The sequence below is a fragment of the Pyrus communis genome, chromosome 16 (genome assembly GCF_041283825.1).
Source record: "Pyrus communis isolate YQ-2024b chromosome 16, ASM4128382v1, whole genome shotgun sequence".
Classification (NCBI taxonomy): Eukaryota; Viridiplantae; Streptophyta; class Magnoliopsida; order Rosales; family Rosaceae; genus Pyrus; species Pyrus communis.
The window spans coordinates 12,706,351-12,731,507 of record NC_142580.1 but is presented as its reverse complement, the minus strand read 5'-3'; the positions used below and the strand labels follow the sequence as shown (position 1 = coordinate 12,731,507).

The 25,157-nt window shown below is 36.1% G+C and overlaps 3 protein-coding genes across 5 annotated transcripts; 2 read left to right on the top strand and 1 right to left on the bottom strand.

Moving 5' to 3' along the window:
* The first annotated feature begins 9,688 nt into the window (after window positions 1–9,688).
* On the top strand, window positions 9,689–15,299 carry LOC137730462 (sulfate transporter 3.1-like). 2 transcript variants are annotated; one of them, XR_015957819.1, is made up of 13 exons: window positions 9,694–10,265; window positions 10,506–10,713; window positions 10,829–11,000; window positions 11,613–11,678; window positions 12,888–13,001; window positions 13,147–13,263; window positions 13,397–13,523; window positions 13,738–14,024; window positions 14,117–14,307; window positions 14,400–14,485; window positions 14,584–14,660; window positions 14,770–15,152; window positions 15,233–15,299. XR_015957819.1 is itself a non-coding variant. In XM_068469451.2 (12 exons), the coding sequence occupies exons 1-12, from the start codon at window positions 9,950–9,952 to the stop codon at window positions 14,956–14,958; spliced, it is 1,950 nt and encodes a 649-aa protein (XP_068325552.2). In that variant the 5' UTR covers window positions 9,689–9,949; the 3' UTR covers window positions 14,959–15,299. The 2 variants fall into 2 exon arrangements, 1 of the variants encoding a protein (XP_068325552.2); XM_068469451.2 differs by having other exon boundaries at window positions 9,689–10,265; window positions 14,770–15,299.
* A 372-nt stretch (window positions 15,300–15,671) lies between these two features.
* Window positions 15,672–21,111, bottom strand: LOC137732222 (uncharacterized). 2 transcript variants are annotated; one of them, XM_068471522.2, is made up of 8 exons: window positions 20,775–21,111; window positions 18,955–19,048; window positions 18,776–18,826; window positions 18,497–18,670; window positions 17,987–18,166; window positions 17,644–17,763; window positions 16,884–17,017; window positions 15,672–16,256 (listed from the first exon to the last, which is right to left on the bottom strand). In XM_068471522.2, exons 1-8 carry the CDS (start codon window positions 20,948–20,950, stop codon window positions 16,187–16,189), a joined length of 999 nt encoding a protein of 332 aa, XP_068327623.2. In that variant the 5' UTR covers window positions 20,951–21,111; the 3' UTR covers window positions 15,672–16,186. The 2 variants fall into 2 exon arrangements, with proteins under 2 accessions (XP_068327623.2, XP_068327624.2); XM_068471523.2 differs by having other exon boundaries at window positions 16,890–17,017; window positions 20,775–21,097.
* A 1,966-nt stretch (window positions 21,112–23,077) lies between these two features.
* LOC137730526 (Leucine-rich repeat (LRR) family protein) lies at window positions 23,078–24,389 on the top strand. The gene has a single exon (XM_068469518.2). The coding sequence runs from the start codon at window positions 23,095–23,097 to the stop codon at window positions 24,253–24,255; it is 1,161 nt and encodes a 386-aa protein (XP_068325619.2). The 5' UTR covers window positions 23,078–23,094; the 3' UTR covers window positions 24,256–24,389.
* The last annotated feature ends 768 nt before the right edge of the window (window positions 24,390–25,157 follow it).

Sequence of the window (25,157 nt, the reverse complement as noted above, 5' to 3'; positions counted from 1 at the left end):
ATATATTATTTCCCAAGGTAGAATACGAAACTTGTTCTCTTTTCATCCTTAACCATCTGCTATCAACTCGACCAAAAAAAAATAAAATTGGTCTGCATGGATGCACACATAAGCCAATTTGTTTTCCTTTTTCGCATTAACATCATAATTATAGGCACTTAAAAAATGCTATCATGCACTATTTCTTTTACAATTTTTTTTTTTTTTGTGGTTTTATATATTTAAGTTCAGGATGAGCTTTTTCAAGTTTAGTAACGTTTTCTTCAACTCCACAATTAACATCCTTGAAGTTGATTGCATCATAATGGTGATATACCTTAATTAGGGGTTAGTCTAGTTATTTGGTAACAATTAGAAGATGAGAAATTCTACAGTACCTTTAAGAAAAAAATAATACTATGTCACAACCCGACCCGGGGTCCACCACATCCCGGGCCCCGCTTCCGCTGTAGCACGATATTGTCCGCTTTGGGCCCCGACCACGCCCTCATAGTTTTGTTTTTGGGAACTCACACGAGCAAAACTTCCCAGTAGGTCATCCATCCAGGGAAATGCTCTGACCCCTTTCTCGCTTAACTTCTGAGTTCCTACAGAACCCGAAGCCAGTGAGCTCCCAAAAGGCCTCATACTATTTGGAGGTGGGAATGTACATATAAGGCTTACCAGATCCTCACCCCTGGGCGATGTGGGATCTTACATACTAATACTTTTGTTTTAATTAAATTACATTATAATCGTCGAAATTTATTGTACAACTATATTATAATGGATAATGCTTGTGTTCCTCTATGGTGGAACCTACTTTTTCTTCCACTTACAATTGTCGTATTTTCATCATATGACCATCATAATCGGAACCATTCATTCTTTTTATCATCATCTAAAGGTCATATATGTAAAAATCATTAAATTTGAAGGTTGTTTAGCCATCCATACCGTCAAACCAATCAACATTTTTCTTTACAAGTAACATCCTCATGATGAATCTTCCATTTGTTTGATGCATATGAATGGTCCAAATTAAATGATTTTTTGCATATATGATCTTCAAATGATGATATAAGAGAATGAATGGTTTCGATTATGATGCTCGTAAGGTGAAGATACGTTAATCATAAATGGAGGGACAAGTAGGTTCCCACATGAAAGGAACACATGATCTTTAGATAATGATAAAGAGGTTTCGATTATGATGTTCGTACGGTAAAGATACGTTAATCCTAAGTGGAGAGACAAGTAGGTCTCCCATGGAGGGAACACAAACATTATCCTTTTATAATAGTGAGGTTATAGAATGATATTGTTTATTACACTACCAACGTTAACTATTATACCATAAACGTCTGGTTACAACATACGTAAGTTATTACTAGTGGATGTCATGAAATTATCCGTTATCGTCACTCACTTTTGTACTCTCTACCTTCATGTTTAATGGTCTTACAACATGACCTCTAACACTCACTTTCTGGAGTACAAAGAGGTATACCTTATAATTCGTCAACCTTTAGAATCTAAAATTACAGAACGGTAGGGTTATAGTTAATATCAAATAATAGTATTATTATTACTGTAACAAGGTGGATTTTATGCTATATACGTTGTATTACACTTCCAAGGTAGGGTTTAATGCGTGGATGTAAATACATTACAAAAACACCGTTGGATAGAAGGGGTACCAGTACTTTTTTTATTATAAAGAGTACCGTATACGTAAACCAATAAAAGACCAAACATGTTTTCATGTGGTTTGATGTTTTAATAAAGGATAATGTTAGGGAGACCAAATTTTATAAATCAAATGATGTTTTTGCTAATGATTTGATTATTACTTAAGCGTTGATTAACGTGCTTATTTCCTATTGATAACACATCATTTGGTTTACAATTTTGGTTTAAAATTTTGGTTTCCCTAGATTACTCATAAATAAAACGTGGGTTAGGGAATGAACGTCCCGATAATCAGAACACTTTGCTAATTGACAAAGAATAATGAAGAAGGTATATATAGAAGGAAAAATACATATAAAGGGAATGTAGCTCGCGTTGCTCAAAGACCAATTAAGGAGCCATCCTTAAACACGTACATTAACATTAGTGGACTTTGTTAGTCTGCTTATATGTGAGAGAGAGAGAGAGAGAGAGAGAGAGAGAGAGAGAGAGAGAGCTGGGAACGATAGGTTTCTTCTGGGGAGGTTCTTAACTTGTGATGTCTTCATATGGAAGTCAAGAACCCTTATCCCTCTTATGAAAACAATATCACGTTGAGTGGGAGCTTAATTTCAACGATGTTCCATGAAATGTACTCAAGAAAGTTACCTGTATTTTAATTTTTCCATCTTACTTTTTGTATGTTTTCAATCATGTGATGAGCATGTTTTCAATCATGCTGCAATTATTTCTTTTATAGTGCATTTAAACCTTCCTCGTCTTTGCAAATTTAATAGAATAATCAAGATTTCAGATCAATTATTAATGATACTTTGTGTGATCCATGGTGTCATCAACTTATGAAACTCTTACGTGGCCATTTTTTACGTATGATTCATTAAGGTCAAACATTGTTAATTATAAAGATCATTATATATAATTGTTTCTTAATGCCTGCACGCGGGGATCTTTGATACCTAGCTAATCCATTTGGCACAAGTTAACAATTTGGTTCCCTTTAAAGCAAAATAAAAGAGTATTTAAAAGAGGTAGAAGAGATCAAACTAATCTAGGATTGATAACTAATAAGGTAATGGAATTTACTATTACTGTTGGATGTGCTAGCTAGATAAAATTTAGCTTAAGAAGGTCCACTAATGCAATGCAATGCAAAGATAATTTGTTCGTCAACAATCATTCTGATTTGAAAAGGCGAAATATACATAACAGTGATTTATTACCAATCCTCTTGTAATTAGTTGTCTAATAGTGTATATAGGCTCTTGTTTATGCTCATAACTCATCTCTCTCTCTCTCTCTCTCTCTCTCTCTACACACACACAGACACACACATATTTCATCAAGATCAGTGAGATAATGCTCCTATTTAACTGGAAATTAATGTTCTCAGATGACATGCAGGATGACAAATTGGGTGTGCGTGAAAACTTCCCATACTTAACCATGGAATTGGATACGTTAATAGCATCTTCATAGGACTAAATGAAGAATGAGTGACTTCTTAAGGCCCTTTGGTGCTACAATTTTGTTTTTTAACTTTTTACTTTTTGTGGTATAGGTATGAGAAAATTATATAGGAGAAATGATAATTGAAGAATGGTGGTGGGAGGCAGAAGAAGATATAGAGAAAAAAAATATGAAAATAAAAATTTTAACAAAATGATTATCAAACCGGCTCTAAATAATTATCAAACAAGTCTTAATTTGTATGTCTGACTTGGAGAGATGAATGTGGAAATACATGACCATTCTTTCTTGCCATGATTAAAGGGCAATGGAGAAGAAAAGAAAAAAGGGGAATGCTCTATTCCTCTAGCTTTTTATGAATAGGTCAAACAAACTCCACTGTTGATTGTGGCCTTCTTAAAATCCATCATCAACTCCCCTCCACGTGAAATCATACGCATCAAGTTTAGCACATTCTTAACGTTTCCATGGCGTCCCGTGAAGAACCTTCTTTTCTAAGTCACAACGGTTCTCCGCATAAACGTGCTCATCCTTTTATTCGGCTCTATTTTGAGTGTTAGTGAAAAAAAGAAGAGAGAAAAGATCAAAATATATAGCTCTGAACATTTGTAGGTTACAAAAGGAAAGGGATCATCTCCAGATCCCTTCCATCAAATCCTCCACATCAATTTATCTGACCTTTTAAAATTTGATCTAACGGCTAAAGTTATTATAATTTTTAAAGTGGACTCTGTTTGTAGCAGTTGGATCAAATTTCAACGGTCCGGATAAGTTGATGAGAAGGACTTGGTGGAAGGGATCCGGAAAGAATCTCTTTCCGTTACAAAGCTCTCATTAAGTCAAATCAATGTACCATCAAATAATAACTACGTTAAATGTATCACATGTGTCTAATCATCTTAAATTTGTATTATATTACAAGAAATAATAATGTCAAATGAACCATATGTGTCTTATCATCTTAAATTATACTAAGTTACATATGGTAAAAGAATATTGACGAATATCAACACTTAAATAAACCAAATATTAATAATTGTAAGATCGATATATATACTCATACATATTTCATATTATGTATGTATCGATTGTATTAATAATATACACAAATATATCCACATTTTAAAAAGTGCATGTACCTATATTGATGTAAAAGATGGAGTACCAAGAACTTGCCTTTTTGCTGCTGCTTAAGACGTTTAGACCCATTTACAAGGTGCATGATATTTAAGTAAAGAAATTATAGAGAAACAAATTGATTTGATTTTATACGGAAAGATGAAACAAACAAAGGAGAAAGGTTGGTATATACCTAAAAACCAGCCTCACAATTATCTTGTTGACAAGTGTCTCTGAGACTCTGACCCTCCCTAATAATGTAGGGCTTTGGTCAACTTTCCTAATTTTAGGATGAGGAACTTGGATTTGGAAACTGGACCACAAGTCAACTATAAAAACAGGTAAAACCGTCCAACTTGCTGATAAGTGACAGCTGATACAAGTATCACAAGTTCACTACTAAATATCAATGGAATATATAAACTAAAAAAAATTGTAGCAATGATTCATCAATTTTAATCAAATTGGAACAATGATCTTTTAATTAAAAATTCATGATTAGTGATTCATTAACTCATCAAAACGTGCAGATATGGTCGTTTTCATCAATTCCATTAGAACTTCTGTCAAAATAAGTCACGTGTCACGCACATGAAGCTAAATCAAGGGACAAATATGAAAACTAAATGAAAAAAATTATAATAATGGTCTCTCAACTTTAACTCAATTGGAGAAATGGTCCCTCAACTTTAACTCAATTGTAGCAATGGTCCCTCAACTTTAACCCAATTGTAGCAATGATCCTTCCAACATGAGTCATTTTGATGAAATTCTGACAGAATTGACGAAAAAGATCGTAGTTGCACTTTTTAATGAGTTAAGATACCAATGATCATGAATTTTTAATTGATAGACCATTCATCCAATTAGATTAAAGTTGAGAAACCATTATTACAATTTTCTCTATAAACTAAACAATAGCCGCTAAAATATCAATGTAATCTATAAACTAAATATCAATTGAACGTATATAAATAAAATAAAAAAAAATTAAATAAATAAAACCTAGCCATTGAAGAGAAAAACAGAGAAAAGATACCTGGGATACGGACTTTTGCCTTTGGTTTTGGTTGACGGCAAATTTCTTTTGGCCTTTCTTAGCTCTCTTTATGTTATTCTCATTTTTAATCATTTTTATGTGTGGCAGTTCTTTTGCTCTATTTAAAATAGTCTATAGCGTTTATAACTTACGACTCAAACTTATTTGAGCAACGGTTATTGTTCAGAGTTCAAGTGTGCACATGAAAAAAGACTATTAAGAGGAGGCTCAATATTTATTACAGGTAACTCATAGCAATGTTTTTTTGCTGATGATTACAATACCATTATAGGGTGGTACAGTTTTTTCTCGTGGTGTCTTTATGGTAAATCAGCAATATACAAAGTTTAGTCCTCGTGAGTGTTATCTCACGTCGGTCAGATGCCGTCCTCCGTGGCTGAAAATTTGAATTATAAACATGATAAGTTTGTAATAATAAAATTATGTAGTATTTCTTTTCACGTATGTGATTTTTTTTTTTTTTTTTTCAAAAGATAAATTTATTACCAACACCACTAATTACAAAACAAAAGGTCCAGATAGAAGAGAAGTACAGAAATAAGATGGACCATAAAACACAAAATGGCCCAAAGACAGTCTTGGAGGCAAGCATATAGAAAAAAACAAACAGAAAACCCCTAACACAGCTACAGTCCTTGTAGCCATCACCGCCGCCGCATACTTCTCGCTCCACTCCACAAGCAACCCGATTAGTCGCCCCCTTCAATGTCCTGCAATCACACCAACACAAACCCCAAATCTGATTAAGAGATAAGTTGTAGCATCCTTCCGAGACCACCACAACAACGATCGCCGCCGCATATTTAAGAAGCTACAGACTCTGTAGCTAAAGAAAGACCACGAGAAGACAAATCTCACGGCCAACATCGCCAACAAAGGCGAATAGGGGGAAGGACTAACTCGGGCCAACAAAGGTGGTGGTGTGAACACCAGAGCCGAAGCTCTACACACCCTCCCAAGATTGCGCAACGAATCGCGAAGAAAATAGACGGCAATCGATCGAAATTGTAGATGGTTGGAAAGATGATTGAACCTAGTAATGAAAATGATGGAGAGGGATATGGAGGAAACGGGTGATGTGGAATTGGGTTAAAGATGGTAGAATCAAAAGGAAAACAGGGAAGATAAGCAAGCAAACAACAAGAAGAAAAGGAAAAGAAAAAAAAAAACATAGGAGAACCATGGGACTGCCACCGACCCTAGCCACAGCTAGAGCCGGCGGCGACGTGAATCTTCAAAGACTGGATGCACTCACACAGACAGACAGAGAGAGAGAGAGGCTCTCACAAACGAAGAGAAAAGAGAAACGAGAAAAGACCTGTAATGTACACTACTTTATTTCCACATATGCGATTTTTCGTTGTTGATCATTCATAATAAAATCTTATTTGATCTAAAAAAAATCAATGAATATATGTGTCTGATTGTATTATTTTCATTGCTATAATTGTCAAATTCTTCCTCAAACGTTTGTTTACGCAAATATGCTCTAATCTAGTAAATCTCAGTATTTTGAAATAATAGAGCCCTCTTTTTATTTCTTAATTTTTTGATTCAGTTAAACATCATCCTTTTTTTTCATTATTAAAAAAAAAAAAAAAAAAAAAAAAAAAAAAAGGAAGAATCTTCATGACAGCTAGAGCCCTCTTGTGTAATAATTGGTTGATGAATTGTAGGTTGAGAAGTGTGATTGTTAATACCAAGAAGTGAATGGTGACTGGTGAATGGTAAACCATAATGCCGATTGCGATGGCCACAGGCCACCAGACTCTGGTGAAGGACTCTGCATCTTTTTTCTGCTAAAAGTAGAGAAAGCAAATTACGGAAAGGGATTTCGTCTCGTTTTTGTCTTAATTAGCATTCCTAACTTTTGATCTCAACCATATTAAAAATAATAATTTTAAGTAGTGGATTGTAGGTCATTCTACGTTCTACTACGACTCGAATCTAAAAAATTTTTCTTTCCTTATTGTAGAACGGTATAGAGTATCGCTTATAATAAAAATAATTGGTATTTTTCATTTAAAAATAATTAAGGTAGAAAAAAAAAAATAAACAAGCATTCTTACCATTAATTGAAATGAAAATCTAAATTATTTTCCTTAATGTTTCCCATTAAGGTAGCACAGCTAGTTTGAAAATATTCTGATATTGTGTAGGCCGGTAGGTGATTTCCAAAGATCTCAAACATTCTCTGGGTATCAAAGTTGGTGGGCGTTTGTTTGGCACCGGCCCTTGTCAGAAAAGTTAAGCACAGCTGCAAACAACTCGATATTTCCCATCCTGCCCACTTGGAAACAGATGATCTTAATGCTAGCGACTTGCAACAAAACCATTGGTGGGATTAAAAATATTATTGTATTATATCAACTGCCAAAGTGCTAATTGTATATAAATTTTGCGGGAGAGGATCCTCTCCGGACCCAAACCCACCGGATCCTCCGGATCTTCCTTTTTCTTCTTTCTTCTCTGCAGATTTTCATCACCCTCATCCATTTTTCCCAGCTGAAACACTATTTCCAGTCAACTCTCCAAACTCTACAAATCTGCCCCCTCCTTATGCTTCTTCAAATTTTGGGAGCATAATCTCTTTAACTCCTCCACGTATGAAGATTTCAGTTCTTCTTCCATTATTATCCTCCGTGTATATATAGGCTGTGTTTTGAATCGGATGACTGGAAATGGTGTTTCAGCTGGAAAAAATGGACGAGGATGATGAAAATCTGCGGAGAAAAAAGAAGAAGAAGGAGGATCCGGTGGGTTTGGGTCCGGAGAGGATCCTCCCCCAAATTTTGCGGATCTTTTCTAACTTTAGGGCCCCAACTTTACAGGTTCTCCAGATCATTGACCTAATACATGTAGGGTTTGACTACCCCAGCCCAATGAGAGTGGAGCACGTGCCCTACATGCCACGCTAGCTGCTAATGGTGAGCTGGTACAATTGGAAGAGGATCCTCTCCATATTCATATTGTGTATCGTACGGTTATAAATAATTTGAATATTTTTATTTAAAATTAAACATGAATACTATTTGATAAAAATTGGTCGTACAATGTATGATGAATGATTAAGATGTGGGGATCCATAGCGAAGTGGATCCTGAGAGGAACCTCTTCCGGTACAATTTTCCTATTTTCTTGTTATTGGTGGTAGGTTCAGTTAAAAGGTAAAGTTTTTTTTTGTAAAAAGTTAAAAGGTAAAAAGTTATTCATACAATCATTACACATTTTTCTCAATTTTTAACCGTTAGATAGAATAAATTGAAGAATATCAATGATAAATAATAAGAGTATGTGAGAGGTAAATATAGGTGTTTAAATAGCACTATCCTTACGATGTTAGAAAACCTTCACTAAATTGAGACATAGGTCAAATTTTTATTAAAGCAAATGTTTAAAGCACTCTAATTTACAGAAAATAATTCAGCAAGCATACTGTGTTAATTAATTAAGAGGTGTGATATCCACACACCGCTTTTTACTTCTCACCCACCCTTTTAATTTTCGGCCATCGGAATTGGATAAATTGAAAAATATCAACATACATAAATAATTAAGGGATGTGTGAGAAGTAAAAATGGGTGTGTGGATAGCACACGCCTTAATTAAATCTATTGTACTAATTAAAGAAAGTTGAGGATGCATTCTAAAACTAATTTGGCAATATGGAAAGTAACACAACTTACTTATACGCCTATGCAATTTTTAGGTGTGTCGAGAACACGATTTGTTACACGAGTCATAATATACAAGTGGTTGGATACTTGAAAAAAATAATATCCAAACTACTTGCATTATGACCTTGGTGTACTAGGCAATGGTCTCGGCATACTGAAAATTTCTCCATGCAATGTCCATCCTCTCAACAACGTGCGGTTCATTCTCAACACGTCCCCTCACGTGTGTCGAATTTTAAGCCTAACACGTGAACAACACAAACGGGGTGATGTGGAACACGTATAGCCATTAGGCTTCACACGTGCAACAACCTACTCTAATAACATAAATAAAGTAGTTCTACCATTAAACCAATTGAAAATATGAAAAAATCCAACTTATAAGTTCATACAAAATCTCTCATCTCATTAATGTAAAATTCACTCTCCACGCTAATTACTTGGCTTAATCCGCATTTGCTGGTTGTATTTAAATTCTGCACCCGTCAATCCTAAAACCCTAACAGATAAAACTATCCCTAGTAGGGAGGGGTGTGCTCTGGTCAATGGACTTATGTATGTGCTACGAGTGAGACCACGTGTGGGTCCCACAACGCACTCAAAGATTCCTTCCCTCCATCCTTCGTTCCTTCCTTCCCTCTCCCTCTGTGTCACATTCGCCACCTTATATAATACCCAGTCCACCATGTGTGTCATTGCAAGCTAGCGCTAATTAAGCATTTTAACCACCAATTTTCTCCACTATACCTCTCTGATGCAAACCCATTTGCTTCACTAGCTAGCATGCAAACCATATCTTACGAATCTATACAACCTATACCATAAACGCTAAACAAAAACCTACTTACGCATCATTGCCACAATTAGCAATATTAGCCAAACTTGATCAGCTCTTAATTAAGCTTCACTTAATTAGCTGTCTCTAATTAGCCTCAAGTGTTTTTTCTTAGGTAAAATGGGCAACGCAGATTATGAGTGCCCGCACCGTGTTGAAATTCCTCCTACCAAGCCATTTTTCAAGGCTCTGAAATCATCTCTGAAAGAAACTTTCTTTCCCGATGACCCTTTCAGGCAATTTAAGAACCAACCCACGTCTAGAAAACTTGTTCTGGGATTGCAACACTTTGTGCCAATCCTCGAATGGGCTCCTAGCTACACTTTTGACTTCTTCAAATCTGATCTCATTGCTGGAATCACCATTGCCAGTCTTGCAGTTCCTCAAGGGATCAGCTATGCAAATTTAGCCAACTTGCCCCCAATTATTGGCCTATGTAAGTCCAGAAAAATTATGAGTTATCACACGTATTATATAAATTTATGTCATATAGAATAATATTTTCTTGTGAGACCAATGCTTTTGTTGTCAAACTATTAATCTGCTCGGTCATGCATTCAAGAACGAGCTAGCAAGATCAGTGTTCTAGTTTCACAGTAACAACAAAAGTACTTTATGGTGGAATCTTGTATGCAAAAATGTCATTTTTATTTTCTTTTTGGAAAAATGAATGCAGATTCGAGCTTTGTGCCTCCATTGGTGTATGCCATGCTTGGAAGCTCAAAGGATTTAGCAGTGGGTACTGTAGCGGTTGCATCCCTTCTCATATCTTCCATGTTGGGGAAGGTTGTTAGCCCTACTGAGAACCCTAAGCTCTATGTTCAGTTGGCTCTCACGTCTACCTTCTTTGCTGGAGCTTTCCAGGCTTCTCTTGGCTTCTTAAGGTATGTTATTTAATATGCTGCCAATTTATGTTTGCACTAAATTCTGATATAAATAAATAAAATAAAAAACAATCAAGAAGCAACCCTCTGAAACGAACTATATGTGTATTTGCAGACTTGGGTCTGTCGTGGACTTTCTGTCTCATGCAACAATAGTGGGTTTCATGGGTGGAGCAGCCACTGTTGTATGTCTTCAGCAGCTTAAAGGGGTACTAGGGTTGATTCATTTCACTCATGAGACAGATGTTGTATCCGTCATGAAATCTATATTTTCCCAAATGCATGAGGTATACAATTCTCTTTTTAATCTATTCTAATTTTTTCCAAATATTGCACGAGGTATACAATTCTCTTTTTAATCTAATCCAATCTAGCTAATGCTTTACCACTTCCACATATTTTGTCGCTTTTTTTACATATGCCTTTTTGGACATTATTATTAATACAGACCCTTTATACAAAGGGATTCTTATTTTTGAAAAAATTGGGGATTAGGTGTGGGACCCACTCCACATCGAATTTTAATGATCCGAACCGTCTATTTTGTAAGTCTCGATTCATAGATCATCCTTGCAAAATTCAATTTAATCCGAAATCATTTGCCTATTTAATTATCAAGATCAAATTTCATTGTTTCTTACATAACAAAATATTCGTTTATTTCTTTGAACCCAATTAGATGTTTCAAATATTTCTGATTTGGCTAATATTTTGCAAGGATGATCTATGAGGTACAACTTGAAAACTAGACCGTTCAGATCGTTAAAATTCGATGTGATGTGAATCCCACAACTAATCCCCATTTTTATTTAAAAAAAAAAAAAAAATCTCTTCCCTTAAAAGCTTCCATTATCAAATTTACATAATGGAGGTAATAATGGATGTAAATTATGTTGCAGTGGAGGTGGGAAAGCGCTGTGCTGGGATGCTGTTTCCTCTTCTTTCTCTTGCTCACAAGATACTTTGTAAGTATATACCACGGACCTATCTGAGATACATACAATCCATTATTCCAAGCTCAACCTTTAACTATAATATAAGGAATTATTTTCACGTAAAAACTTTTGATGCATGTCGTTTACTAGCTTGTTACTGTAAAAACTAATTAATAAAGAGTAATGCTACACTTAATTATCAGTTACCATCTTTTTGTATCATCTCTTTAATAAAGATGAGCCTTATTTTTGTTAGAGAGATGATACAAATGATGATACAAATAGATATTAAAAATAACACTTTCTATTAATAAAACGTCACCAGAAGCACCAACACGAGTTATATAATCACTCCAGTTTTTTCATGAAGGGTGATGTGCACACCCTTTTTCTTTTTTTTTTTTTTTTTTTTTTTTTATCTTTCACACACTCTTTGTTATCTTATTTTTGTCATTTGATTATTTTCAATTCATTTGATCTGAATGACAGAAAATTGAGAGAGATGTGTGAAAAGTAAAAATGAGTGGATGGCACTCACGCTTTCATGAACCATGTATCTTAAGTTGCAAAAAGGTTCATTGAACCAAAAGACTAACGCTTTCAAGCATGATTCTTGTTAATTTTAACAATATTTACAACCGGTGGATTGCCCTGGTTGATAAGACATTCATCTTTAACTCAATGTGTTTCAAATTTAAAATATCCCCTCCCCTTAACTTAGATTAGAACAATAATATTGTTTAAAAAATATTAACATATTGTGAATATGGACCACATATTCAAATAACAATCGATACTTAATTACCAATTCAGATTCACAGTTTGATAAACATCATTATATAATTTCCTAGAAGGATACAACCATTAATATAACTCATATGCTAAACTTTAATACTGTAGAGTTGAGGCAAAAAGATATTCAAGAAGCCAAAATTTATTTTTGAGGTCCTGAACTTTGGATTTATACCTTTAGGATGGAGATGGTCTTACAACCTAAATATCGATCGAAAACTTCATTTAATTATGATTTACGAAAAAGAAGTGGAAAGAAAAACTCATTGTCATATGTAAACCAAAAGCTTTTTATCCAATTTTTTGTTTAGAAAATATATGTATATATGTAATATAAATATAGGAGGATGAAAAATATTGAGGGCCTTTCAGAAATTGAAGGCCCAGTACAATTATCAGTATTTGTACTAATGATGATCGATGCTTATTCGTGCCTATGACAATTAGAGCAAGAGAAAACCGGCTTTCTTCTGGATAAACGCAATGATGCCACTGTGCTCTCTGATCTTGGGAAGCCTTCTAGTTTTCCTAACCCACGCTGAAAATCATGGCATTCAAGTAGTAAGCATTTCACTCTCTCTCTCTCTCTCTCTCTCTCTCTCTCTCTCTCCCAACATATATATACGTTATACAATATTACATCACATAATAACATTTTATTTGATTAATTTGTATGGTATGCTAATTAGATCCTTTCTTTTTGCAGATTGGACACCTTAAAAAAGGGTTGAACCCGCCATCCATGTCTGAGTTGGCTTTTGGGTCGCCATATCTTTCAACAGCCATTAAAACTGGGATTATCACTGGTGTCATAGGCCTTGCTGTAAGTCCCTGCATTCCTCAAATTTTACTTGCCACTCACTAATTGTATCTCAAACATGCCTGTACTGTTTGGCACTCAATTAATATAACGAGGGCTTAGGCTAACATTGCTAGAGCTGATGGTGAATGTGCAGGAAGGAGTAGCCGTCGGAAGAAGTTTTGCCTCGTTGAAGAACTACCACATTGACGGTAACAAAGAAATGATCGCCTTCGGGATGATGAACATTGCAGGCTCTTGCACTTCTTGCTACTTGACCGCCGGTACATACCATTTCCATGCCATACCTAGCTTCACTATATATGTGAAGGGAATTGCGCTCTTGTTTGTTTGAATGTCGGTTCACAGTCTGATAGTATAAACTAGGAACACAAATCTAGCAACGCATAAGTTTTTAATCAAACGCGTATACTATTATCTAGTAATTTTGGTCAGGTTCACTAATCATACGTTTGTTACGACTGTGATTACTTGCAGGGCCATTTTCACGAACTGCGGTGAACTTCAATGCAGGATGCAAAACTGCAGTCTCCAACATTGTAATGGCGACTGCAGTGATGATCGCACTGTTGTTTTTGACGCCATTGTTCCATTACACTCCACTTGTGGTGCTCTCCGCCATTATAATGGCTGCCATGCTCGGCCTCATAGATTACGAAGCCATGATCCATCTCTGGAAAGTAGACAAGGTGGATTGCATGGTGTGCCTGAGTGCATACTTCGGTGTTGTCTTTGGCAGTGTTGAGATCGGCCTAGTCATTGCAGTAAGTAGAGCATTGGAAGGTTTTCTTTTTCTTGTGTTACAAGAAATGGTTGCTTCGACATTTCTGATCACACAACGTTTATGTATTTGCAGGTTACAGTTTCATTGCTAAGGGTGCTGCTATTCGTAGCGAGGCCACGGACTTTCATTTTAGGCAACATTCCAAACTCATCGATTTATAGAAGCATCGATCAGTACCCGGTTGCGAACAATATTCCAGGAGTTCTCATTCTTCAAATTGATGCACCAATCTACTTTGCTAATGCAAACTACTTAAGGGAAAGGTAAATAAACTTCTTAAGATAGATATCGATTCATAAAAACGACGTAGTTAGCATAATAGAGTTTTAAACTGTGCTCAAAATCTGGTTCACAGGATCTCAAGATGGATATACGAGGAGGAAGACAAGATAAAATCTTCTGGAGAAACAAGCTTACACTACGTTATACTAGACATTGGCAGTAAGTGATCAATCTGCAAGAGTCGCAAATTAACATTTACGATCTCCTGCGTTAAGCTTTATTATGAGTCTAATGCTAAAATTAAAATCAAATTACAGCTGTTGGAAGCATCGATACGAGCGGGATCACCATGCTTGAAGAGGTCCAGAAAAACGTTGACAGTAAGGGTCTCAAGGTATGACATTATGGTAGACTAGTTCTGCAAGCTGTTCGATAGTGAAGTTCATAGTTTTGCTTGATCATGTGCTTATACTTATGTTTTAATCTTTCTTTTGATCTATCAGCTTGTAATAGCAAACCCCCGAAGCGAGGTGATCAAGAAGCTCGAGAAGTCCAAGTTCATCGAGAAAATTGGTCAGGAATGGATCTACCTTACAGTGGCAGAGGCTGTATCGGCATGTAACTTCATGCTGCACACCTGCAAGCCGAATCCCGGAGAAACAGAAACAAACAGACAAGATGGCAATGTTTAATCTATGATGACCAAATGGATGAAAGTTTTTAGGACTAAAGAGCTCCGACCTCAACGATCGGTGCTTTTGACAGAAAGAGAATTACTGTATACACGGAGCATAATTGATCCGCATGTTTGGAGGAAGGAGGGTTTTCTTGCAGATGAAGACATAGCTAGGGTGCTTATTAAGTATTAAGCTTATGTTTCATTGATGTTGTGATGCACAAAATTAAACGATTATGAAGAAAGCAGATGATATTTGAGGCCAGGCTTCTATATTAATCAAGCCTGAGGGCCTTCTGTGCAGATCGTTTAACGGTGTAATAATCCCTTATCAATGAAGCTTCATTTATAAATCAAGGTAGTTTTGCACTAACACCAGCAAAGACACATTTTACAAAACTTCGGTTGTAATCGTAGGCAAAATAACACAGAAACTTGCGCAAGCTTCGCAACAAACACAGCAGTTCAAGTTCAAGCCATAAAATCTGAAGGGGAACAAAATAAGAAAAATCATTGGACTAAAACTCCTAATTACTAAAAGCTAGCTTCCTTTATGATTTTAATGACCAGCTATTCGATGAATTGACTGGCAATTAACAAATGCATTATACAAAGAAGTCTTCGTGTTACTCATCCAAGGAAAAGAAAGTGTCACTGTCAAGCAATGTCAAGGTAATGCATAAAGAAGCGTCACGACTCATGCTCATGAATTATGCATCCATCAAGATATTTGAACAATGGTGTAACTCACATTAGAATAATAAAAGGACGATACATAGAGCATTCATACAGGGCAGCAAAGATGCACGAAACCTATTCAACAGTTACACTGCTATTTGGACAATTACAAATAAAATCAGTTCAGTAGTACCTAATTTCAAGTTTTTGGTTTCATACATAAGCAGCAGAGTGTAAATATTGGAAACAATCCAACTTAATTCAAGGGCCAAACTACTCCTTGCTCTGGAAAAACAGGCTAACAACTTCACAGTAATGGATCTCTCCGCAAAACACAATCACTCAAAACAAAAAGGCTTTAAAATTTTAGAAAGAGACAAAACCTTGAGTAAGCGCATGTTATGATTATAGAAAGCACCTTCTTGCAAATAAGCAGGGCCAAAGAAAACCTTGCAAACTGAGTCAACGCAAAAGACTGTCGCCAGTGCTGTCCGCTCTTTAGAATACACGATCTCTCACTATAATGGGCCTGAGACTTTCCTCCAACAAATTGCAAATAAAGGAACTTATGAATTGGACTGTTTGAATAGGCGCGGAATCAATTCATGGGCACCGATGTCTAACTCCTCCGGATCCCTGAAAGAAACAGAGACATTAGATTCCCTAGCTCCATTGATGTGATCAAATATTCTAACAGATATGAAATGAAAAACACAAAAAAAATATTCTAACAGATAGGTTTTGTACATTAGGTTAGTTGGACATTATTATAACAACTATTAAGTGAGCAACCACACTGAGCCTGCTTACCTGAAAATTTCCTACAAGCCTCCTGAAACTTACATAGATTAACGTAAAAAAAAAAAAAAACAAAAACCCACCTCCCACTATTATTTTTCACATCCATATGTTCAAACTTTCCATTTATTCATTCTCTTAAAAGCAAAGTGGACAATACTTCAATGGGTTTGCACATTGAAGATAGAAACTAACATTAGAACTCCAAGGTGGTAATAAAAGATAACCTAAAGCTTCAGCTTCAAGGTGGTTCGAAATGCAACCACCAAATATAACTTAAGTTCTGATGAAGCACATGACGGGTTATGAAACTTCAGACTTTGCAATACATTCTTGGTAATTTAAATAATAAAATTACAAGTCATCCATACTTGAGCTTGTATTTAGTTGCAAATTGGCACTTCCTCATAAACAGATTGTGTGTGTGTGTGTGTGTGTGTGTGAGAGAGAGAGAGAGAGAGAGACCTGCACAATGTCTGGCCCAGTTCACTAGAACTAGAAATAAACCACAGCTTCCGCAGGAAAGGGGTCTCAAATTGCACAAAGAAACCATCATGTTGCCCGTGTTTCCATTTCCTTGATCCTTGACCTTTCCAAACCTGCAAAAAGTATTTGATCAATAAAATTCTTTGTTAACAACAAAAACCTTTTATTGAATCAGTCAATACTCCGCCCTATATTTAGATCACCTGCGAATGAAAGTTGGATTTAGCAAATTGGAACCAGAGAGAGCTAGTGACATCTGAAACAGACCAATCAACTACTTTTTTTTTTTCTGAGACATACCAATAAGTAATTAAAACACTTGTAGTCTTGCACACACACACACCTACACCCCACACAAAGATACAGAGACTTAGGCACATGTAACACACACATATGGCACGAACAAGTCACGACTTATGATAAATGCTCATTAAATTCCTTCTTTTTTTAGTTTAAGAAGAAAATGCTCATTAATTCCTTAACTATAAATAACTCAAGAAGGTAACAATTGAAAATGCATGACAGATGCTCCATGGTACATTACAAAAGCATCTATGAGCAGCTTTTTCTTGGGCCTTTGCAAGCACCCAAATTCAAATTGAAACATGTTAAGATTTGCCTACGTGCTTATCATCTAAAGAAAGTTCTCCATCATGTCACACAATGACCCTTAATAATTGTCTTCCCAACAGAATCAAATTTATACCCGGTGTAAATACAAATGACGTGAAAAATGTACCTGTGGATATGACATGATACTTTTGGGAGTCACCAAGCAAGCTGCTCTGGAGAAAGAATCCTCAGCATACTGCCTAAGAAATGAAAAACAACTACCATGTGTATGGGGTGATTCAAAGGCCTGGAATAACGGGCAAGCATTGATTAGTTAAACAAAAAATTCACCTGTTAGTATGGATAACAGTAGCAGAATGATGGCTCACAGCTCAAAAAGAATATACTTAATGCAATAAATCGTTTTATCATAACAGGAAAAAAGGGGTCATAGGACAAAAAATGCCTACTTTTCAACCAATCAGAAAAGGGATACTATGAAAAAAAAATGAAAGCTCTAAATTTAATACCTTATCAATATTCACAGCTGGAGCATATTTCTCGGTGTCTGTTGTTTCCTTATCTAGGAGAAAGTAAACTCTAGCCTCCACTTTAGAAGTTTCATGCCATGATTTTACAGCTGACTCCATTGTCTCAACAAGGAAAGAAAACAATTCTTCCCAACATTCTTCAGATCCACGCTTCACAGACTGCAAAGAATAAGAGTGACTTAATTATTAGGACTGACTGACTGAAACAGTCCAAGTGCAGGTGATCTTAAGTCTTTAGATAAGCTTCTGGAACTCAGTATGTTAAACCTTCAGGAGGCTAAGAATGCATCTACATATAATATATGAAAGTTGGCTAGTCGCACCATTCAGGGGAAGAAAGATAAAGCAGATTGAAACAAGAATAATGTATATAAATGACTGAGCAATTATATTTCTCACTCACGCACAAAGATAATAGAAGAAATCAAAATGAGAATAATAATGTACAGTGTTTTCTGAAAATCACGAATCCTTGAGAAATACACTCACCATTTCAGATTTCAGTTTATCTAAATGCATCGCCATATCAACATTGGATCTCATTTTCTCCACCTCTTCTGCACGCGTTTTATCTCTCACCAACTGATAAATCCTTTTTATCTTTCTTGATACTTCTGTGCTTTGCGAGTTATATTGCAAAGCTGTTTGGAAAGCAGCCAAAGCCTACATGTGATGAACAGTAGGATATCAGTAGCAGAAAACCAATTTTGTGTGATCTTGTCCAGAAGGCCATAAAATTGGGATGAGTGAAAGAACTTCTAGACATACATCATCATATTGTTCCATGGCCTCTAATACACAACCTTTCCTGAAATATCCCTGAAGATGCATACAAAAGATTCTTTTAAAGGAAGAAATAACAAAAATCAAGACTTTTGGATTTCTAAAAGTAAAAGCTTGTTGAAGCAAAATAGGATTTTAGAAAAGATACGATAAGATAACAGTACCTTCTCCCACTGGTGGTTCAATTTAATTGTTGTCTCCGCATCAGCAAGGGCTTTGCTAAGCTTAACCAATTGAAGAAATGCTGCAGCACGGTTGCTGGCCAACAATGGAACATCAAAATGAAAGGAGATGCATCAGTATCCTTGCAATGATTGTTACATGAGAAAGTTCAGCCAAGACAGTGTATCCTTGGTAATGTTAATTTTTCATTACTCATATGCTACTTCATATGGAAAACTTCAGTGTTTGAATTAAGATCCTTTAAATAACAGTAAACAGAAAAAACAACCCTAGCTTATAAACAAAATAATGAAAAATATACATAAAGAAAGTCGACCAATAATCATTCAGTGATTATGAAAGCAGCAGGCTACCGAACTATTCAAAAACCATTACAAGATTACCCTAAGCTTTCTCTAACATCTTTCACAGATCAACCCTTTGTTTTAACAAATAGTATAAACACTATGCATGTGGTAGCACTTGAAGCAGAAAAAATACATAATAGACCCTGAAACAATTGTAGCATTTGACATAATGGACCAGATTTTCTTTTCACATTTACTTGGACATAAAGAGACCATAGTCACAATTTGACATCCTGAATGTGGTACCAAAGTAGATATTCTTGCCCCAACAAGGTTTTGTTTTCAAATTTATATCCCAGTTTTTATTCCTAATGGCCTTGCTTTCTTCTATAAATTCCATATTTCATAAGACCCAAGAATATTTTTCCACACAAATAAGTGAAACGCTAACCAAAATCTAAAATTCTCTACCGAAACAATACCATTTTTTAGTTCAAATAAACCAGAAGTTTTAATGCCACTCAAGCACAGGAAAGCTGAGGCTTCTATTCCAGCCTGCTGGTGTCATCATCTCATCTCATCTTATATCAACTAAAAAATTTCATCTACCATAAGTCTTTGTTTCTATTGGATTCTATCTCATCGTATCACATTTTGTTCTGCTATATTTGGGAATCACCATCAATACCTCGGTGTAGGTCCGGGTTAATCCTTTGTTCCACAGTCTAGGGCTATTTACAACTATCCAATTAAGAATTCTCAGATGTACTAGCAAGTGCATCAAAGATGCAATCATCGATTCGCCCGAGAGGCCACAATTACCGCAAGCAAACATATTAATGATGAGGAACGCATTTTTGCTATGTTACTAATACTTGTACGGTTATGCAGACATTTTCGGTTACAAAATCTATATCTTGTCTACCAAGGTCGCTGAAATTCTTCTGGTAACGTATGAAAGGAATTCATTCTGTATCTGAATACCACAACTTTTGTTAATCAAAATAACGAACAACAAACTCGTATATCAACTCCGAACCTCATGTAACTTCGAAGTTCATACAGATTACAAAATTCTGGGGTAGTTCAAAAGAGCATACATATACAACATGAACAATAGAACATTCATCTGGTTTCTACATAAACAAAGTACACAACTTCAAGCAGGTGGCCATTTACCACAGTGGTGGAAAGGAGTTGAGCTCTTGCATGACGGCGTGAGTTCAAACCCGTCAGTAGCTAATCTAACATCTAATTTAGCAAAAGTCTACCGATTGACGACAAAAAAAAAAGTACACATCTTCAAATTCCTACAAGTATTAAAATCATACGATTACCCAAAAACGCAACAAAAATAATCCAAATTCAACAAAAACCCATGTGAACAAGTCAAATAACTACATAACCAACCAATCAAAATGCATATCAAATTCAAAACTACAAAATCCCAATAAATAAATAAACAAATTTTTTTTTTAAAAAAGAAGGAAATTTGAGGTGGTTAATGTATGTACCTATAGAGAGTGGGGTTATTGGGGTCTTTCTTGATGGCCTGAGTGTAGAGCGCAGCGGCCTTGAGGTAGTTCCCTGCTTTGAACTGCTCATTTCCTTTATCTTTCAGAGACTCAGCTCCTCCACCTCCAGCCGATGCGCCCGCCCTACCTGATCCTCCCCCCTCTGCTTCCGCCATTCTTATATGCTTCTACTGACTGTCACTGCTCACTGGGGTTTATGAATTACCGCAAGTAAAGCTCCTCTCTCCTGCGATTAAACCCCACGTTGGTTCCTCTGGTACGTTTCAAGAACCGTGATTCCGACCGATGGTTTCACCTGGACTTCAAAAGTGAAAATGGGTCGGGCTGTTTTGTCCGCCTTGGGTTTAAACCGCTTCATGTCTAATTGGGTCAGAAAGATTTTTCGAATTTAAAAGGGCTCGGCCCAAAGATATTATAGTTCACACTTGGAAAATTAGGGTTAGGTTCGCGTTGTTCAAGTTGAGCTCAACCTTACATTGAACCCATTTTTTTTTATTTTATGGAAACAACTTTACATTGATTAACCTATTTTGCAACATTTAAGGGATTTGAATCCTCTCCGAGGCAACTGGTCGGATCCTCCTGACATCCGACCAGTGTTAGTAGACCGTTGGATTTTTTTCCAACGGCTACAATTATTATAACTTTTAGAGGACCTCCTGTTTGTAGCCGTTGAATAAAAATTCAACGGTCCACTAACACTGGTTAGGAGGATCCCGACCAGTTGCCTTAGAGAGGATCCAAATCCACATTTAAGAACTTGTTTTAGAATAGTTAAATGCATTTAGAAGTTCTTTTACAATTAAATCTTGAGTTTGGGATTTCAAATTTAGAGTTTAAGGTTTGTGGTTGCAGCGTTCACAACCCGAGCTCAAGTTTTAAGCTACATACGAGGTACACAACTCGAGCGCACAGTATAAATACGAGTTCAGGTTATAGGGTCTAGGGTATACGAACTGAGTTTGAATTATAAATCTCATATTTGATTCTAAACATAGTAATTTTGCAATAGGAGATTTTAAATTTCATCGTCACCCCTAAATCTACCTTACTTTTCCTCATTGCCATTTCATATTTAAAAGAGAAGGTATGTTGCTTAGCTACATTATTAGAGTTGATAGATTCTATAAGATGAGCTTAATTAGTATAATTCAAGTGATATTGGTACTTTCTCTACCTCCCTTTTTACCTTTTAAATCCATCACAATTCTATTTTTCTCATGACATTCACAATTGTATATTTGCTAACTTCGCTCTGTGTGTTTCCGAATTTTATGTCTTCAATATTATTACTTGTCTCATATTATGACTTGGATTATCTTCGCCCATCCTCAACAAGTTTCCACTTGCAAATTAGTGGGTTTAAATTATTCACCATTTTAATCAAAAGAAAAACCAATTCCAAAAGAAAACATAAATCAAAAGAAAGCATGTTTGAATGGACCATGCAACTGCGCGCTGTATCCTTCTAATTTTTTAAATCCACCTGCTCTGTCGAGTGACTTTGATATCTTCCTTGAGGCTTAACTAATTACGTACTTTGGGATATGAATTCATTTTTATAGAAGACAGTCACACTATCATATGATGTTATTCATTATAAGTAGAAATATAATATGATTGATATTTCACGAATGTATAAATAAATAAAAACATACCTTATAATAATAGTAATTGATAGCATCACATGATATTATGACTTTCGCGCTACAAGTTTTCTCATTAATTATAGCGGCATCAAGTGCAATTATATAGAACTTTAAAATAGCAAAAATATATGATTTTTAATCTGTTGATCAATTCTACGTACTTTTCGAGTACACATTAATTTAAAGCCGAGCTGGTAAAAACCGTGTGTTTGGTAGCATCTTGCTGCCAATTTCCTGCCAACCCTCTTTAGTCTCTAGACTCTCTACAAGAAACAATCATACATATATATACATCTTGCTGCCAATTTCCTGCCGACCCTCTTTAGTCTCTAGACTCTCTACAAGAAACAATCATATATATATATATATATATATATATATATATATATCCTTTCCATGCATGCCAAAACATTGCATGCAAAACGAAAGAACATTCTTGTTACCTACTAATTGACCAATGAAGTCGGTGTTGCAGAAGGCCCCGCGTATACTGTACTACTCCAACTAAACAATTATATATTACTTAGCTCATTTTTCCTACATTGATAGAAGATATAAGTCAATACTACCCTCTCAATATCCATATATATATATATTCCATTTGCTAAAACATTAGCGAACAGATAATGATAAACAAGCTTCTCAAAACAATGAAAACCCCTAATCTCACTCTAGTCCTCTCTCTCCTCCTCTCTTTCATATTCCTCTCCAAACCCTCTCATCAGGCTTCTAATCCTCCTCCACCCCTTCCCAACCCTAGACTTCTAAAGGCTTACACAGCCCTCCAAGCATGGAAACATGTCATCACCTCCGACCCCAACAACTTCACCGCCAACTGGTGCGGCCTAAATGTTTGCAAATACACCGGTGTCTACTGCGCACCAGCTCCCGATGACCCTCACACTGTCACAGTGTCCGGCATAGACCTTAACCATGCCAACATCGTCGGTTCATTGCCTGAAGAGCTTGGCCTCTTAACTGACCTAGCCCTCTTCCACGTCAACTCCAATCGCTTCTATGGCACTGTTCCTTATAGCTTTCGTTACCTTCACCTTCTCCACGAGCTCGACATTAGCAACAACCAATTCTCAGGCCAATTTCCTTTGTCTGTTCTTTACCTTCTATCACTCAAATTCTTAGATGTCAGGTACAATAATTTTCTGGGAGAAATTCCATCTACCCTCTTCGATTTAAAACTCGATGCGTTGTTCGTCAACAACAACAAGTTCCAATTCTCATTGCCACAAAACATCGGCAACTCCTCACTCTCTGTGATTGTCTTGGCAAATAATGATCTTAAGGGTTGCATCCCTTCAAGTTTTACGAATTTGAAGGACACATTAGACGAAGTTATACTCATGAATAGTGGACTAAGGGGTTGTTTGCCATCAAATTTAGGGCTATTGGACAAAGTCAAGGTGTTTGATATAAGCAACAATGACCTTGTGGGCGCGTTGCCAGAATCTATGGGTGGAATGAAGAGTTTGGAGCAGCTAAACGTGGCAAATAACAAATTTTCCGGGAAGGTTCCGGCAAGTATTTGCTCTTTGCCTAAGTTGGAGAACTTTACCTATTCTTATAACTATTTCTGTACTCAACCACCAACGTGCATGAAGTTGCAAGAACAAAATGACAGGAAGAATTGTATTCCATATAGGCAATTGCAACGATCACCAAAAGAGTGTGCGACATTTTATGCAAATCTGGTCAATTGTGATGCCCTTGGCTGCAAACCTAGAAGTCCAAGCCCGCCACCACCACGCTCACCACCGCCTCCTCCTCCGCCTCATGTGGCTTATCATTATCTATGATCATAGAGAATAAGAATTTTTTTTCATGCTAGCTAATTGTTGCTTTGTATTGGAGGGATTGTTAACTTGAAATCCCAAAAAAAAAATCGCATTTAATTTTCTCTTTGACTCGAAATACATGACTTTTTCATTTATTGGACGCATGAATGAACTTCTTTCGAATTATTAGTTTATCAGTAAGAGAATTGCTAGCCGGACTCGCTCAAAAGCGATTTGAGGAACCAAGCGTTGCAAGGGTACCTTGCGGATCAAAATCTCGTTACTCTTCTGGATCTTTCAAGTTTCACTGTAAATTTCACGAAATAAAAAATGGGGTCGATTTGGATGATGAATTGATTAGAATATAAACCTCGAATTAGAGATATGCATATCAAAGAACAACGGTTCTGCTTCCAAAAAAAAAAAACAAAAGATTATAGAAACAAAAGGAAAAGGCCGAAAAAGAAATAAGAGGAAGAATAGTTGTGCGGCGTCGGAGACGAAAAAGGATTTCAGTATTCTTTGTTATGTTAATTAATACCACATTTTATTTTTATTTGAAACCCTTGCACTCGATTGGGTAGTCTGGTGTACCATTCATGTTCTCGTCACAATGAAAATTTTCTCGTCATTGTAGGTCCTCACACGCGCTTCTTTGAACTTTTCAGAGGGTCCTAGGACCACTTTGATCCATGTATAGATCCGTCCTTTATCATGTTAATATCCTACGATTGAAATATATCTTACGTAGGATATACCACAAATCTGAAGCCTTGAACTAAGGCGTTGCCCCTCAAACACTGGACTTGCATTCACACGGGAATCAATTAGTTGTGAACTTGCTCTCTATTTTCGAGAGTCAAATCTATGACATCTCACTAAGTAAAGATAAATATCATTAGATTATAATGCTAAATGACTTT